This window comes from Geotrypetes seraphini, chromosome 2 (genome assembly GCF_902459505.1).
Source record: "Geotrypetes seraphini chromosome 2, aGeoSer1.1, whole genome shotgun sequence".
NCBI classification, from domain to species: domain Eukaryota; kingdom Metazoa; phylum Chordata; class Amphibia; order Gymnophiona; family Dermophiidae; genus Geotrypetes; species Geotrypetes seraphini.
The window spans coordinates 314,078,128-314,094,965 of NC_047085.1; the positions used below are offsets into that span (position 1 = coordinate 314,078,128).

Consider the following 16,838-nt stretch of genomic DNA (forward strand, 5'->3'; position numbering starts at 1 on the left):
ACCTATCTTTAAAAAGGGGTCAAGAGGAGACCCGGGAAACTATAGGCCGGTAAGTTTGACATCGGTTCCAGGCAAGATGGTAGAAGCACTGATAAAGGATAGCATCTGTGAGCACATCGAAAAAAATGGGCTGATGAAAGCGAGCCAACATGGCTTCTGCAAGGGAAGATCGTGCCAAACAAACTTACTGCACTTCTTTGAGGGGGTAAACAGCCAGTTGGACAAAGGGGAACCTGTAGACATCATTTACCTTGACTTCCAAAAGGCCTTTGACAAAGTACCCCATGAGCGGCTGCTTAGGAAGCTATGGAACCACGGGGTGGAAGGGGACGTATACAGATGGATTAAACACTGGTTGGCAGGCAGGAGACAGAGGGTTGGAGTAAAGGGTCACTACTCGGGCTGGAGGAAAGTCACGAGCGGAGTTCCGCAGGGGTCTGTACTTGGACCGCTGCTGTTCAATATATTTATAAATGACCTGGAAACGGGGACGAAATGTGAAGTTATAAAATTTGCGGACGACACTAAACTCTGTAGAAGGGTTAGAACTACGGAAGAGTGTGAAGACCTACAAAGGGACCTAAACAAACTGGAGGAGTGGGCGAATAAATGGCAGATGAAATTCAATGTAGGGAAATGCAAGGTCATGCATATAGGGAGAAAAAACCTGATGTTCAGCTACCAAATGGGGGGATTAGTATTAGAGGGAAGTAACCTTGAAAGAGATTTGGGTGTATTGGTGGATACAACAATGAAGTCAACGGCGCAATGCGCAGCAGCCGCGAAGAAGGCAAACAGAATGTTGGGTATTATTAAAAATGGTATTATGACCAGAACAAAAGAAGTCATCCTGCCGTTGTATCGGGCAATGGTGCGCCCGCACCTGGAGTACTGTGTTCAGTATTGGTCACCGTACCTCAAGAAGGATATGGCAATACTTGAGAGGGTCCAGAGAAGAGCGACACGAATGATTAAGGGCATGGAAAACCTTTCATACACTGAAAGACTGGAGAGGCTAGAGCTCTTCTCCTTGGAAAAGCGGAGACTCAGAGGAGACATGATAGAAACCTACAAGATCATGAAGGGCATAGAGAAAGTAGAGAGAGATAGATTCTTCAAATTTTCAAAACATAAAAGAACAAGAGGGCATTCGGAAAAATTGGAAGGGGATAAATTCAAAACAAATGCTAGGAAGTTTTTCTTTACTCAGCGGGTGGTGGATACCTGGAATGCGCTTCCAGAGGACGTAATAGGGCAGAGTACGGTAATGGGGTTTAAGAAAGGATTGGACAATTTTCTGTTGAAAAAGGGGATAGAGGGGTATAGATAGAGGATTGCTGCACAGGTCCTGGACCTGTTGGGCCGCCGCGTGAGCGGACTGCTGGGCGCGATGGACCTCGGGTCTGACCCGGCAGAGGCATTGCTTATGTTCTTATGTTCTTATCTCTTATCTTATTCAATCTTTACATGAGTACATTGAAACATTGACATCCTGGGAAACTTTACTCACTTACGCAGATGACATCATCATCTTGATTGAGGTCATCTCTGAACTTTCCAACATTGTTCAGTGTATTTCCAAACTTCAATCTTGGGCAGTGTATGTTCAAATGAAATGAAATGCCACTAAAACTAAGCTTTTATGGTTGGGTCCAAAATTGGATTGTCTTCCCTCCTTTGTGACCTTGGATTCCGGAATATCCTTACAAATTGAATTCTCTTCTAAGATATTGAGTGTTCTCATAGACTCTTCACTTACTTTCAAGGACCAAATAAATTCCCTTGTTAAGAAGAAGTGCCTTTTCAGTCTTCATTTGTTGAGAAATGTTAGGGGCCTTTTTCACCAGCAGCATTTTTCTGTTTTGGTCCAATCCATTATATTAGTCCAGTTGGATTATTGCAATGCAGTCTATTTGAACATAACTAAGACCTCCCTGCATAGACTCCAATTAATACAAAATATTGCTGCTAAGTTGATCTTTGGAAAAAGTAAATTTGATCATGTGTGTCCATTGCTTTTAAAACTTCACTGGCTTCCCGTCTATTGCAGGATTCATTTCTAATGTGTCTGTATTGCCTTTTAAGATCCTTTATGGTATCTTTGCTCCTCTTGTCCCTTTATCTTGGAATGCTTATAGATCTTGTCCAGCAAGAAGCACCCAATGATACAAGCTTTCCTTTCCCTCAGTCAAGGGATTAAAATCAACTAAAAACCTCAGCCAATCCTTTATTTTCAAATTAACTGAATCATGGAATGGAATTCCTCATATCCTAAGGGTCTCCAACTCCTTTCAATTTTTTTCGTAAATCTTTAAAAACAATTTTGTTTTCTAACCACCTGAGAAATCTTTCCTAGCTTTGCCTTCTCCCACTCACTGGCTCTTTTTTTTTTCTTCCCTTCATTTTGATGATTTTTTTTTTAAAATATTGTTAAACGAATCAAGCTCCTTGTTTGAAGATGATCCGGTATACAAAGCTAAGTTTTAGTTTAGTTTTAATACTTATCAATCCTCTTCCTCATCTCTATCACAGTGGTACTGAAAACGTATACATCGTTCCTTGGGAAGATCAATGTTGCCAACGGATGATTGACCGACATTCTGATTCAGACTGTTCACCTACTTTATCTGCACCTGAGTCTTCTAGCATCCCTTCAGACCCATCACCGCAGAACACGCCTCCTCGACAGAGATCTCCTTAAGAAAGACTTTCCTTTACCAAATATATTAGACAGGTAGGCAAAGCCTTGCCTGTTAAATTAGAAGCTGACATTACCTACAGTGCGGAGTACTTGGAGGCTTTGGATTATGATGAAACTGCTAAAGAACTCCTAAAATTACCATTTCATGGCATCCTTAAAGGCACTTTTCAAGAATTGGGAAACGCCTTTAACCATTACTTTTGCTCCAAGAAAGCTTGATTCCCAATACAGAATCATTTTTTGTCCAGGGTTTGATAAGTCACAATTTTAACATCAGTCTTTAGTAGTGGAATCAACCCTTAAAAAATCTTCTAATTCCAAAGTTTATGCATCAGCACCTCTGGAGTGTGAGGGCTGTACTATGGACAAATTTGGACGCCGCCTGTATCGGAATTCCATGTTGGCGAGCAGGATTCTTAAGTACAATTTCTACATTTCCTGTTATCTTAAGACTGGTGAAACAATTTTGACCAGTGCATTCCTAAAGATCATCTTGCAGGGTATCAGCAACATATGAGAACTCTCTCGCAAACTAGACAGTATATTGCAAGATCAGCCTATGATGCTTTTGAAATGACATCTAGAGCATGAGACACTTGGCTAAAAGTTTCTGACATGCATATTCATCTTCAGGACAGATTAGCCAATATTCCATGCCTGGGAGATGAGCTCTTTGGGGATTCCATCGAAACAGCCACACAAAAGTTAACATTGCATGAAACAAGTTGGAATTCCTTGGTTAAGACAAAGACTAAACCTTCAACTTCAAGGCAGTCTGCCGAGCATTCCTATCAGCGGCTATATGCTGCTAAACCGTCTGTTTCTTTATCACTGCCTCAGAGAAAGCAGAAATAACGATCTCAAAAACCTCAGATGACAGCTCCTCAGAAGCCTACTCAGTCTTTTTGACACGCTTCTCGAGGGCATAGCCGCTGTTCCCCTATCTCAGCCTCTTCCTCAACCAATCGGAGGTTGTCTACAAATGTACCATCAGTGCTGGACTCTGATAAGGTTCGAGGGAAGATCCGGAAAACTACAGACCGGTGAGTCTGACCTCGGTACCCGGAAAGATGATAGAGGCGCTGATAAAAGAAACATAGAAACATAGAAGATGACGGCAGAAAAGGGCCACAGCCCATCAAGTCTGCCCACTCCAACAACCCTACCCCCTTGAATTTACCACCCTAGAGATCCCACATGTGTATCCCATTTCCTTTTAAAATCCTTCACGCTGCTGGCCTGAATCACCTGAGGTGGAGGTTCATTCCAACGATCAACCACCCTTTCGGTGAAGAAGAACTTCCTGGTGTCGCCATGAAATTTCCCACCCCTGATTTTCAGCGGATGGCCTCTTGTGGCAGAGGGACCTTTAAAAAAGAAGATATCATCCTCCACCTCAATACGGCTGGTGATATATTTAAACGTCTCTATCATGTCTCCTCTCTCTCTACGTTCTTCAAGTGAATATAGCTGCAATTTATTCAGCCTTTCTTCATACGGGAGGTCTTTGAGTCCCGAGACCATTTTGGTGGCCATTCTTTGAACCGACTCAACTCTCAGCACATCCTTTTGGTAATGTGGCCTCCAGAATTGTACACAATACTCCAGATGAGGCCTCGCCATGGATCTGTACAATGGCATTATAACTTCGGGCTTCCGGCTGATAAAACTTCTTCGGATGCAACCCATCATTTGTCTTGCCTTTGATGAAGCCTTCTCCACTTGATTAGCAGTCTTCATGTCTTCACTAATGATTACCCCCAAATCACGTTCCGCCTTGGTCCTAACTAAGGTTTCACCATTTAGTGTGTAAGTTTTGCATGGATTCCTGCTGCCGAGGTGCATGACCTTACATTTTCTAGCATTGAAGTTTAGCTGCCAAGTCGAGGACCAATGTTCCAATAGAAGTAGGTCCTGCGTCATACTGTCTGGTAAAGTGTTCTCACTTACTATGTTGCATAGTTTGGCGTCATCGGCGAATAATGTGATTTTACCCTGAAGCCCCTGAGTCAGATCTCCCACAAATATGTTGAAGAGGATCGGGCCCAAGACCGAGCCCTGAGGCACTCCACTGATCACCTCCGACGTTTTTGAAGGGGCACCATTTACCACCACTCTCTGAAGTCTACCGCATCATTGATCACCTTGACAGAAGCGATCTGATGAGGACCAGCCAGCACGGCTTCAGCAAAGGAAGATTTTGCTTGACGAACTTGCTGCACTTCTTCGAGGGAATAAACAGGCAGATAGACACGGGTGACCCAGTCGACATTGTATATTTGGATTTTCAGAAGGCATTCGACAAGGTTCCGCATGAACAACTACTTCGGAAAATTACGAGCCATGGAATTGAGGGTGAAATACTTGCATGGATTAAAAACTGGCTGGCGGGTAGGAAACAGAGAGTGGGGATGGAATGGACAATACTCGGACTGGAAAAACGTTATGAGTGGAGTGCCGCAGGGTTCGGTGCTTGGACCCGTGCTCTTCAATGTATTTATAAATGACCTGGAAATTGGTATGACGAGTGAGGTGATTAAATTTGCGGATGATACGAAGTTATTCAGAGTAGTGAAGATGCAGGGGGATTGCGAAGACCTGCAACACTCGAGAAATGGGCTGTAACATGGCAAATGAGGTTTTACTTGGATAAGTGTAAGGTGATGCATGTCGGTAACAAAAATCTTATACATGCCTACAGGATCTCCGGTGCGGTACTTGGGAGAGACCTCCCAGGAAAGAGACCAGGAAAGAGACTTGGGAGTACTGATCGACAAGTCGATGAAGCCATCTGTGCAATGTGTGGCGGCGGCGAGCAGGGCGAACAGAGTGCTAGGAATGATTAAGAAGGGGATCACGAACAGATTGGAGAAGGTTATCATGCTGCTGTACCGTGCCATGGTACGCTCTCACCTGGAATACTGCATCCAGCATTGGTCACCGTACTTGAAGAAGGACATGGTACTACTCGAAAGGGTCCAGAGAAGAGCGACTAAAATGGTTAAGGAGCTGGAGGAGATGCCGTACAGTGAGAGATTGGAGAACTGGGCCTCTTCTCACTTGAAAAGAGGAGACAGAGGGGACATGATTGAAACATTCAAGATACTGAAGGGAATAGACTTAGTAGATAAAGACAGATTGTTCACTCTCTCCAAGGTAGAGAGAACGGAGGACACTGTCTAAAGTTAAAAGGGGATAGATTCTGTACAAACATAAGGAAGTTCTTCTTCACCCAGATAGTGGTGGAAAACTGGAACGCTCTTCCGGAGTCTGTTATAGGGGAAAACACCCTCCAGGGATTCAAGACAAAGTTAGACAAGTTCTTGCTGAACCGGAACGTACGTAGGTAAGGCTAATCTGTTAGAGCAATCTTCTTTGACCTAAGGGCCGCCGCGTGAGCAGACTGCTGGTCTGACCCAGGAGCGGCAATTCTTATGTTCTTATGATATGTGGGTCATCAAGGAGGGTTACTCTCTTCATTTTTTTCTCCAAACCTCCAAATCATCCTCCAAGAGAGTCGTCTTTGATCACTCAGCAGACTTCCCTTATTCTTCAGGAAATAGAAGCTCTGCTTCAACTAAATGCCATAGAAGTAGTGCCCCATCCGAGAAATCGGGGGTTCTACTCCAGGTATTTTCTCATTCCAAAGAAGATGGGAGGTCTACCCCCAATTCTCGACCTCTGTCACCTCAACAAGTTCCTAGTCAAAGAAAAATTTTGAATGTTATCCCTAGGGACTCTGTATCTTCTATTAGATCAAAACGATTGACTATGCTCTGTAGATCTTAAAGAAGCGTATACTCTTATACCGATTCATCCAGCTCACAGAAAATTTCTGCGTTTTTGCCCATTGACACTTTCAATACAAAGTTCTGCCCTTTGGCTTGGCCTCCTCTCCATGAGTGTTCACCAAATGCCTTAGAATAGTGGCAGCAGCTTTAAGGAATCACGGATTTCAAGTTTTCCCCTATCTTGACGATTGGCTTATAAAAGACGCATCCCCTCAAGGAGTTCTCTCAGCAACACAGTCAACTATATGGTTCCTTTAACATATGGGGTTCAAAGTCAACTTTCCGAAATCCGAACTTCAGCTCTCTCAAACTCTTCAGTTTATTGGAGCTTTCTTAGACACCATATAGCTCAGAGCATTCCTGCCTCAACAATAACAGGAAAATCTGCTTCAGCTTTGCTATCAAGTCTACCATCTACCATCCATCTCTGCCAGATAAATGATGAGACTTTTAGGTCACATGGTATCCACAGTCCATGTTACCCCCTTTGCCAGACTTCATCTCAGAACAGCTCAGTGGACTCTAGCATCCCAATGGTCTCAAGCTCTCGACCCATTCTCTCAGAAGATTATAGTCATGTCATCGCTTCTTCAGTCTCTGCAGTGGTGGATAAATTCCTCAAATCTTTCCAAAGGGTTGCTGTTCCAAATACCTTCTCATCAGAAAGTTTTGACCACAGACTCATCCATGTATGCTTGGGAAGCTCATCTGAATGGTCTCAGAACACAAGGTCACTAGTCTGCTCAGGAACAAAAGCTCCACATAAACCTATTGGAGCTCAGAGTGATAGGGAATGCTCTGAAGACTTTCAGCACAGCATATCCAATCACATCCTTGTTCACACCGACAATCAAGTTGCGATGTACTACATCAACAAGCAAGGAGGGTGACAGGCTCTCTGCCACTCTGTCAGGAGACTGAGAAGATTTGGAAGTGGGCAGTCACTCAAAACATATTCTTAAAAGCTTTCTATGTTCAAGGAGCACAAAATACTCTTGCCGACAAACTCAGCAGATTTCTTCGGCCACACAAGTGGACGCTTCACTCCAGAGTTGTACATCAGACCTTTTCTCTGTGGGGGACTTCTAAGATCTATTTGCATCCCCCAACAATCACAAGTTGCCTCAGTTCTGTTCCAGGCAATACTTTCCGCATCATCTGGAGGCAGATGCTTTTCTCCTTCATAGGTTGGACAAGTTCCTCTATGTGTTTCCACCAATTCATCTCATTCTCAAGACACAGGTGAGGCTCAATCATCCTCATAGCTCCTCATAGTACCTTGATGGCCCAGACAACCGTTGTTCTCCTTTTTACTTCAGCTCACAGTCAAGGATCCAATATCTCTGCAGATTTTCCATCTCTTTTCATGCAGGCTCAAGGGTCTCTTTTACATCCCAACCTATAGTTGTTACACCTGTCAGCTTGGTACCTCAGCAGTCACTCACCTTTCTGATCCTGTCAGTCATGTTAAATACGTCCAGAAAACTTTCTACACAGCAGCAGAAGTGGACACGATTTTACGCATGGTGTGATACCTCATCATCTTGATGCGGCATCCTCTCCCATATCCTCTGCATTGGACTATCTACTTCACTTATCCAACTCAGGTCTTAAAACCACTTCAGTCAGAGTCTACCCGAGCGCTCTCAGTGATTTCTATATTCCGGTCAACAATAAATTTCTGCCTGACCATCTTCTTGTCTCCAGGATTATGAAAGGATTTCAAGCCGCCTCCAGTGGTTTGGGATGTTAATGTTGTTCTCACTAGGTTGATGAAGCCTTCATTTGAACCAATGTCCTCTGCTCATTTTAAGTATCTCACTTGGAAAATGATATTTTTGATCTCTGTTGCTTCTGCACATCAAGTGAGTGAGCTTCAAGCTTTGATGTCTGACCTACCTTTTACAGTTTTCTATCATGATAAGGTAGTTCTCCGCACTCATCCTAAATTCTTGCCTAATTTCATCTAAATCAATCAATTGTGTTTCCAGTGTTCTTTCCAAAGCCTCATTCTCACCTCGGAGAAATGGCGCTTTATATCTTAGACTGAAAACGAGCCTTGGCTTAATACTTACAACGGACTAAACCACACAGAACATCTCCTAAACTGTTCATCTCCTTTGATACTAACAGATTGGGACACCCTGTAACCAAGAGAACTATTTCAACTTGGCTTGCAGTATGTATTTCTTTTTGCTATGCTCAGTCTGGGCTATAGCTTGTGAGTTGTGTGACAGCACATAAAATACGAGCTATGGCAGTTTCAGCTGCATTTTTGCATTCTACTCCCATTGATGTGAAATCTGCAAAACTGCTACTTGGTCCTCAGTTCACACATTCACATCTCACTACTGTCTGGAATCCTATTCCAGATAAGATGGTCACTTCGGCCAAGCAATGTTACAAAATTTATTCTCTTAAATGGCCAACTCTCCCTCCATCCCATTGCAGTAAGCTAGGGAGTCCCACATGTGAGAATATGCTTCCTGCTTGTCCTAGGATAAAGCACAGTTACTTACCGTAACAGGTGTTATTCGGACACAGTAGGCAGATATTCTTACATCCCTCCCACCTCCCCTAGTTGGCTTCTTAGTTTGCTTATGGAACTGAGGTACTGCAAGCCTCTTGGGTGGGAAGGCAGTCGCACATGTGTGGTGCGGATAGTCACAAGCACTTTAAAAACTTTAAAGTGACAGTTCACTTTTCATACTGTCCGTACCGGGCATGATGTCACCCATATTTGAGAATATCTGCCTGCTGTCTTCAGATAACACCTGTTACGGTAAGTAACTGCTATTTGGCAGAAAGTAAGAATTCCATTGTTGTTTTTAGCATTAAATTGAGATTATCATAATTTTATCCAAACTGGATTTGTGACATGAAAGACACCGATTTTCTTGAATCTCTTGTCTCTTTTCCTTAGATTCTGGGATTTAGCTTACCCTGAGAGGTCCTATATTATTGCAGGAAGTGCTATCAACTCACCATCTGTATCTTACTATCGGAAGATAATTGAAGGCACAGAGGTAGTCCAGGTAACCTGCTTTCCTTTGGTTGTCTTAATATAGAAAATATAACACACAGGGCTAAATCTACCTTAAACGGGACTTACCGTATTTTCACGCATATAACGCGCACATTATACACGATTTTACAAACCGTGCATAACCTTGTGCGTTATACGCATGAGCGCGTTGTATAAAATTTTTTTTACATCGTTTCCCCCTCCCCGACGTCCGATTCCCCCTGCAGGACCGCTCGCATGCACTCCCACCCGCACACCTACCCTGAAGGACCGCTCGCACCCCCACAGCCTCCCGACCCCCCCCCCCCTGCCCCCATCATGTAGAAGCTCCTACCGTGTCCTGCTTCTTCCTCTTGGCGGTCCCGGCCCTTCTGTGAGCCCTGCGCTGCTTCCTCTTCCGGCGGTCCCGCCCTTTCTCGAAAGGGGGGGGTCGGGAGGCTGTGGGGGTGCGAGCGGTCCTTTAGGGTAGGGGTGCGGGTGGGAGTGCATGCAAGCGGTCCGTGGGGGTGGGGGTGCAAGCAGTCCTGCGGGGGGGGGGGGGCATCAGGCTTTCAGGGTGGGAACAGGACTTCAAGGGGGAGAGGAAAGTCGGGGCGGGCGAAAAGAGGTTCGTGGTGGCCAGAGGAGAGTCGGGGCGGGCGAAAGGAGAGTCGGGCGGCGACGGGAGAGTCGGGGCAGCATGCGCGGTATACGGGTGTGTGCGTATACAAAATTTTTTTTACATATATTTAGGTTTCCCGCGCGCTATACCCGTGTGCGCGTTTTACACGGGTACGCGTTATCTACGTGAAAATACGGTAATGGTTTCCAAAGAATCTTTTAACATAGATCATCTGCTAAAAGTAAAAATTTTAACCTTTTATTAATAATTTTACCCAATTTTCAATTATATTATTTCATATTTTAAAAATCAACATTTTTCCTTATTAAATAGCTTATCATTAACTATTTTTTTATCCCGTTACATTAACAGGTGTTAGAATAGATGTGCACACTTAGGCATTTCTTTCTTTCTTTCTGTATGTCTGTCTTTCTTTCTCTCTCTCTGCCCCCTTTCTTTTTCTGTCTCTCTCCCTGGCCCCCTGTATGTCTGTCTTTCTTTCTGTCTCTCCCCCCTGTCCAGCAGCACCCCTTCCCTGCTCCCCCTGTCCAGCAGTAGCCCTTCTCCCTTACTTTTACCTTCCCCCTGTCCAGTAGTACTCCTTCTCCCTTCCCTGCTCTTGTCTAGCATCCGCTAGACCGGGCAGCCTCGGGGCTTTTGTTAGGCTGGCCCGCCTCGCTTTATCAAAGTGGGCCGGCCGCTGGTCCAGGGGTGAGAAAAAGAGGCGTCCCAGCAGTGGCAGCATAGTCAGAAGGCAGAAAGTCAGCCGGCGTCGGAGATCGGGGCAGAAAATTAGCTGAAGCAGGCACTGCGCATACGGAACCACGGATCACGAAGCAAGGATGCACAGAGACTGAAGTGCGCATGCGCGCTAAGGGGCTCATAATGAAAGAGAAAAACGTCCAAAAATTGGCCTAAGTCGGCACTTGGACGAACATTTATCAAAAACGTCCAAGTGCCGATAATAAAACCGGGTTTTGGACGCATTTCTAAACAACCTAGGCCTTCATAGTGCCGTTCAACGTCCACAGCTAAACGGGGCGTTTTGGGAGGCGTGTCGAGGGTGGGAGTTTGGCAGGACGTGGGCCAGCTTAGACTTAGTCGTACAGCATGTATAACCAAAAGTTTTACAACAGAGCCTAGATGCAACTTGAACGTTGTGACTTAGACCATGTAAAACATGGTCTAAGTCACAAAAACCCACCTAAACTCATTAGATAAGCACTGTAAACACATAAAACAGACCCCCCCCACACTACCCCAGTGATCACCAACCCCCCCCACCCTCATAAAAATTTTATTCACAACTTCAAATTTAAGCCTCCAGACATAACATAACATAAGCAGTGCCTCTGCTAGATCAGACCAGAGGTCCATTATGCCCAGCAGTCCGCTCACGCGGCGGCCCATCAGTTCCAGGACCTGTATAGTAATCCTCTATCTATACCCTTCTATCCTCTTTTCCTTCAGGAAATTGTCTAATCCCTTCTTGAACCCCAGTACCGTACTCTGTCCTATCACACCCTCTGGAAGCACATTTCAGGTGTCCACCACCCTCACCCGGCCGCCTGGATAGGAAAGCCTAGTCGTCCAGCCCGGAGACAGCTTAAGTCATCTTGGGGGTGGGTTAGGGACCCATAGGGAAGATGATCCATGCCCATAAGCCCCTGTAATGACTGCATTGATACTTAAACATGTGCACTTCCCTATACACCCCTAAAACCCTTTTGTACTGGCATATAAGTGACTCCTGCAGCCATGAGGGCTATTGGGGTGGTAGATAAGTGGGTCTAAGGGATTCTGGAGGTGGTTTGTGGGGCTCACCGTCACCTATAAGGGAACTGTAGTGAGGAGAAGCCATGGCACCCTTTTTGTGAAGTTCACAGCAGTGCCCTGTAAGGTACCCCCACTATTTAGGTGCCATGTCTGGGTGCTCAGTCCATCACTTTTCAGACCCCTCCCATGTCCAACAGGACTTGGACGGAAAGTTGGACGGAAATGTGGTATAAAGATGGACAATTTAGTAGCTTGGACGATCTGATCGGCAGGACGAATAATTAGACGATTTTCGAAAGTAAACAAAAGTTGGACGTCTCTTTCAAAAATGTGTCTTAGGCTCTTTTTAACTTTGGACGACTTGTGAGATGTACGTAAACGGACTTAGACATCCCTTTTGATTATGTCCCTTGAGAGGAGGAGGAAGATGGAAAGAAGGTAAAGCATGGAAGTTCTGGAAGATCCCTGTAAGTCCTGCCATTATTAAGCCAGGTGAAGTGGGATAAGGAAAAACCAGAAAACTCACAGAAACTGTTCTCTCTACAGAAACCTTTCTCTCTCCCTGCAACTGGTATCTTATTTCTGCAGCTGATGGAAACAGTAGATTAGCTGTGAAAAGATATTTCACACCATTTACCAGAGTATGCAAAGATGGGGAAATGCCCTATTTTTAAGTTAAGTTAACTACTGTATCAGTGAAACTAGAGAAAAAAGCAGCAGGTCCTGATGCTGTGGGTTTGCTGTTGTTTTGCACCAGGGCCCACCCAGCCAGATACCATGAGGATATAAACACAGACCATGGTCCGAAGATAGAATTCTCAGAAGATAGAATTCTCAAGAAATATCATCTAATAGCAGGTGTCAGAAATATTTACAGTTGGGAGGGGGTTTGATGCTCGGAAATGCTTATATGGTATAGAAAAAGGCATTTCGGGGAAAAGGTTAGGTCTTACGGAAAACAGGGCGAACATATAACATGACGCAGGTGAAACCAGCCAATAAATGAATGTAGTTAGGCAGTAATGCATAAGAAAATAGCCAATAAGGGTGTATCATGTGATTTAGGCCAACGTGGTGTTGGCCACTAAGAAATGTATAAAAACCAGGCCTTTAAGAGGAAGAACAGAACAGACACCGGAGGACCCTCAGGCCTGAGGATCATCTTATTCTGTTACGCTATATGCTAAATACTTTATTGCTGTAAGCTGTTATTGATTGACTAAATAAATATATACTTATTGAAACCAGTATATAGCGTGTGAGGTCGCCTTTGAATCTAGGCCTGGGCAGCGGCCTACTTCACCCTCCAAGGGTTTTATTATAGCGGATAACTTATCGTAGTCTACAAAAGTCCAGATTTTAATGTCCCCAATTTGAGGTGCAAAATTCTTACTCTTCCCTTAAATTCTTGTCTAGTCCTTTTGTGCACATACTTCCAAAGATGTCAATACAAAAACTTGTTAAATGAGCATAAGGAGCAGATATCTCTCATATAGTGTTTGAAAATTGCAACCATTTAGGGGGTAATTTCATAAAATACTTTTCTGCATGAAAGGAGAAATCTGGAGAATGACAGAGTTGCTGATAATTGTAGTTACCAGTATGTTAGCAGGCAACTTTTTGGGACCCTGAATTTTATGCACTTTGGGTTGTTAATATGTTAATGATTGAATTTTTTTAATAATTTGAGTATTATGTAATTTTGCTGCTGATGGTCAGTTTTTTATTTTTATACAGTGCTTTGAACTAAAAGGTACTGCGATTCATAAATAAACTTTTATGTATGTATGTTATGGGCAGGGAACTGAGAAAAAATAAGAGATCGCAGTAAATTTCTGTTTTCCACAATAAAGTGCAGATATTGAAGATTATTTAATAAAATTCTGCTAGATTTATTGCATAAATTATATTTTTATCATTGTATCATTGCTGAGTGTGTAAACATAAGTTATAGCTATAATACCAAGAAATTTGCTCCATTAAGCAAAAAAAACAAAAACCAACAACAAATTTTAAGAGAAATGAAGCTTTATGTAATCAATCGTTTTGAGCAACCCCAGGAGGAGCTTTAATTATTTTTAATTATTTGCTGACCAAGCACAAATCAAATTCATGGGAAAAACTTCAATTTGCACAGTTTTCCCAACTTTAGTTTTTTCTGGTTTCATGGTACTTATCTCAAGTCCAGCAGTAAACAGTGATGAAACTGTCAGACCTTAAAAATAGTTTTAAAAAGTAGTGATTTTAATTAATACATTATGCAGTGCAGACCAGGGGTTCTCAACCCAGTCCCTGGGACATACAAGTCAATCAAGTTTTCAGGATTCTTATAGTGAATATATGAGAGAATTCCTGGAGATTTATGTTGTGCATATTCAGAAAACCTGACTGGCTGACTGTGTCCTGAGGATGGGGTTGATAACCCCTGATATCCACTTCTCTGTGAGGCTTGTGGAATGCATACAGATTAGCTCTAGGAAATGAGAGCTTTTAATAGCGGGACAGAAAAATACTATACTGAGACTGCTGCTTTTAATATCTGTGCTTCAATAAATTCATTGTTCCCAGAAAAAGCATTGTTTTAAGCATTGTGCTGTCAATAGAAAAACTTTTTTTTTTTTTTTACTTGTGCAGGAAATTCAGAGTAAGCAGAAAGTTGGCCTTACAGATGATACACCACGCAGGGGCCCAGAGTCTCTACCAGTCGGACACCATGATATCATAACAGACATTGCTACTTTTCAAACAACACAGGGTTTTATAGTGACTGCTTCAAGAGATGGCATTGTCAAAGTTTGGAAGTAAAATTTGCACTAAATATGAAGGTGACCAGAACCAAATTGTTACACTGAACTTCATTTCAAAGGCATTGAAGAAGTGGATGGATCAGCCACCGCTAAGCTTCTTAAATCATGAAAGGACCTGTTCTGAATCAGTGTATGTATGAAAGCTGCTTCTGTGTTGCACTTTTACGTAAAAAATATTGTCCACTTTACGCGCACTGGTATAAGTGCTGAAATACATTACTTTCTTGTTTCTGCAAGAAGATGAAATGTTTTATAAGAAATTATCACATGTACATCACACACAATATATATATATATATATATATAAAACAGTTATGAAGCATGATATGGGACTGTACTTCAGTTTTATATTTTTACCCACAGTGTGTTTGGGAGTGCCAGGCACAGGAGAGAATTGATAAAAGTTTTATATATATATATATATATATATATATATATATATATATATATTTGTTTGCACTGATAATCAGAGTATGTCATGCTACTTACTGTGGTAACCCAGCATGAATTCATCTTCTATTTCTGTACCATCACATTTAATTACTTGCATTTGTGTATAGTTGTAAGTAATAAGGATGGTATAAATTGTCTAAAAATTATTTCTTATTTAACTGAATAAAACTGGTTTTTGATATTTATTTGCAGGGGTTTGATTAGAATTTGTCATATTGCCAAGTTCATGCAGAAGGAAAAAAAAAAAATTCTCGAAGCAGGGGTACCCAGGAATTGCTCTACTATAATGAATAACCATTGCTTTTTTAAACTACATAATGCTGTCATGATGTACAGTGGAAAAGGTAGATCTTGTAATAAGAAAAGGCAAAGAAAATTAAAATATTATACTTTGAACTATTTCTCTCTAGTAATCATGAGCCAGTAAATGTGCAGTGAAAAATCAACGCCTTCGAACTGTGGTGCTGGAGAAGACTCCTATGAAGCTCATAGATAGCTAAGATCACCAACAAAGATGTTCTTGATCATATAAACCCAGAGTTGTCTCTGGAAGGCAAGATTACTGGACATAAATTTTGGACATGTGATGAGGGTGAATTCACTAGAAAAGAAGGTGCTACTCAGAAAAGTCAATGGTAGAAGGAAGCAGGGTAGACCAAAGGCCCGTTGTCCACATACCATCAAGAATGACACGGAAAAGAACATCAAGCAATTGAAAGAAGTCGTGGAAAACAGGAAAGCATGATAAGGACTGGCCTACAGAGTATCCAAGGGTCATTGTATAAAGATTTAGATCAGCGGTTCCCAAACTGAGCCTCGGCTCCCTGGGGAGCTTTAACTGATGTACAGGGGAGCTGCAGATTATTCTTATATTAGACATCTTTTACAACCTTAGAAATTAAAAAGTATATCGAAATAAAAAATACTACAAACTGAGTCTTCAGGTTATTCATTAGTTACTGTTTTGATGTTTATGGCCAGTTAAATAGTTTGTTTTCTGTTATCGTATGAATGTAATTACCATGGGGGGAGACACTATGCATATGACTAGTGCGCATGCCTAGTGGCTTTGCGCATGGCTAGTGACCTCTATTTGAATGTAAGTAATCAGTGGATTGTTGGCGCACACTCAGCAGTTACTCGTGTTTATCAAACTTTACCGGTAAAACAATAATACTAATGCAAGTAGAGCACAGAGAATCTTAATTTCGTTTGATATCCTGTTTATGCAAGGTTGGGTTTTCAGCGCTTGCTGTGATAAAAAGCAAATACTAAGTGAAAATCAGTGTGGAACAAGATAAGATTGGCCTTATTAAATATGGTTCCGAGATTTGTAATGAACAGCAAGCTCATCTATCTCACTAGTTCTATCAATATTTTTTTGTGATTATTTTTTTTTTATATTTGTTGGATTTTTTTCAAATAAATAATTCAAAATTATTGTGATAACCTTTATGATAAGTTGTTTTAATTTTTTTAATTAATAATCATCTCAAGCTAACAACTATCAGATATGTATTAGATTACAGAACTATTGTTTGACCTGGGGAGCTGTGGAAAAATTTTGAAACATTAAGTGAATTGTGAACAGAAAAATTTTGGGAACCACTGATTTAAATGATGAATTTAATTACTTGCCTTTCCAAACCAGTGCTTATTAAGGTGAGTTGTATTTGGGTATAGT

The 16,838-nt window shown here is 42.2% G+C and overlaps 1 protein-coding gene across 2 annotated transcripts in view; it reads left to right on the forward strand.

Moving 5' to 3' along the window:
- Positions 1–15,430, forward strand: part of PIK3R4 (phosphoinositide-3-kinase regulatory subunit 4) — a 155,368-nt gene extending 139,938 nt beyond the window's left edge. For both annotated transcript variants that reach the window (XM_033930022.1, XM_033930023.1), the window contains 2 exons: positions 9,416–9,527; positions 14,529–15,430. In XM_033930022.1, the coding sequence (XP_033785913.1) occupies positions 9,416–9,527; positions 14,529–14,699 (283 nt within the window). In that variant the 3' untranslated portion in view covers positions 14,700–15,430. The remainder of the gene's footprint in view (positions 1–9,415; positions 9,528–14,528) is intronic.
- Positions 15,431–16,838: the final 1,408 nt, after the last annotated feature.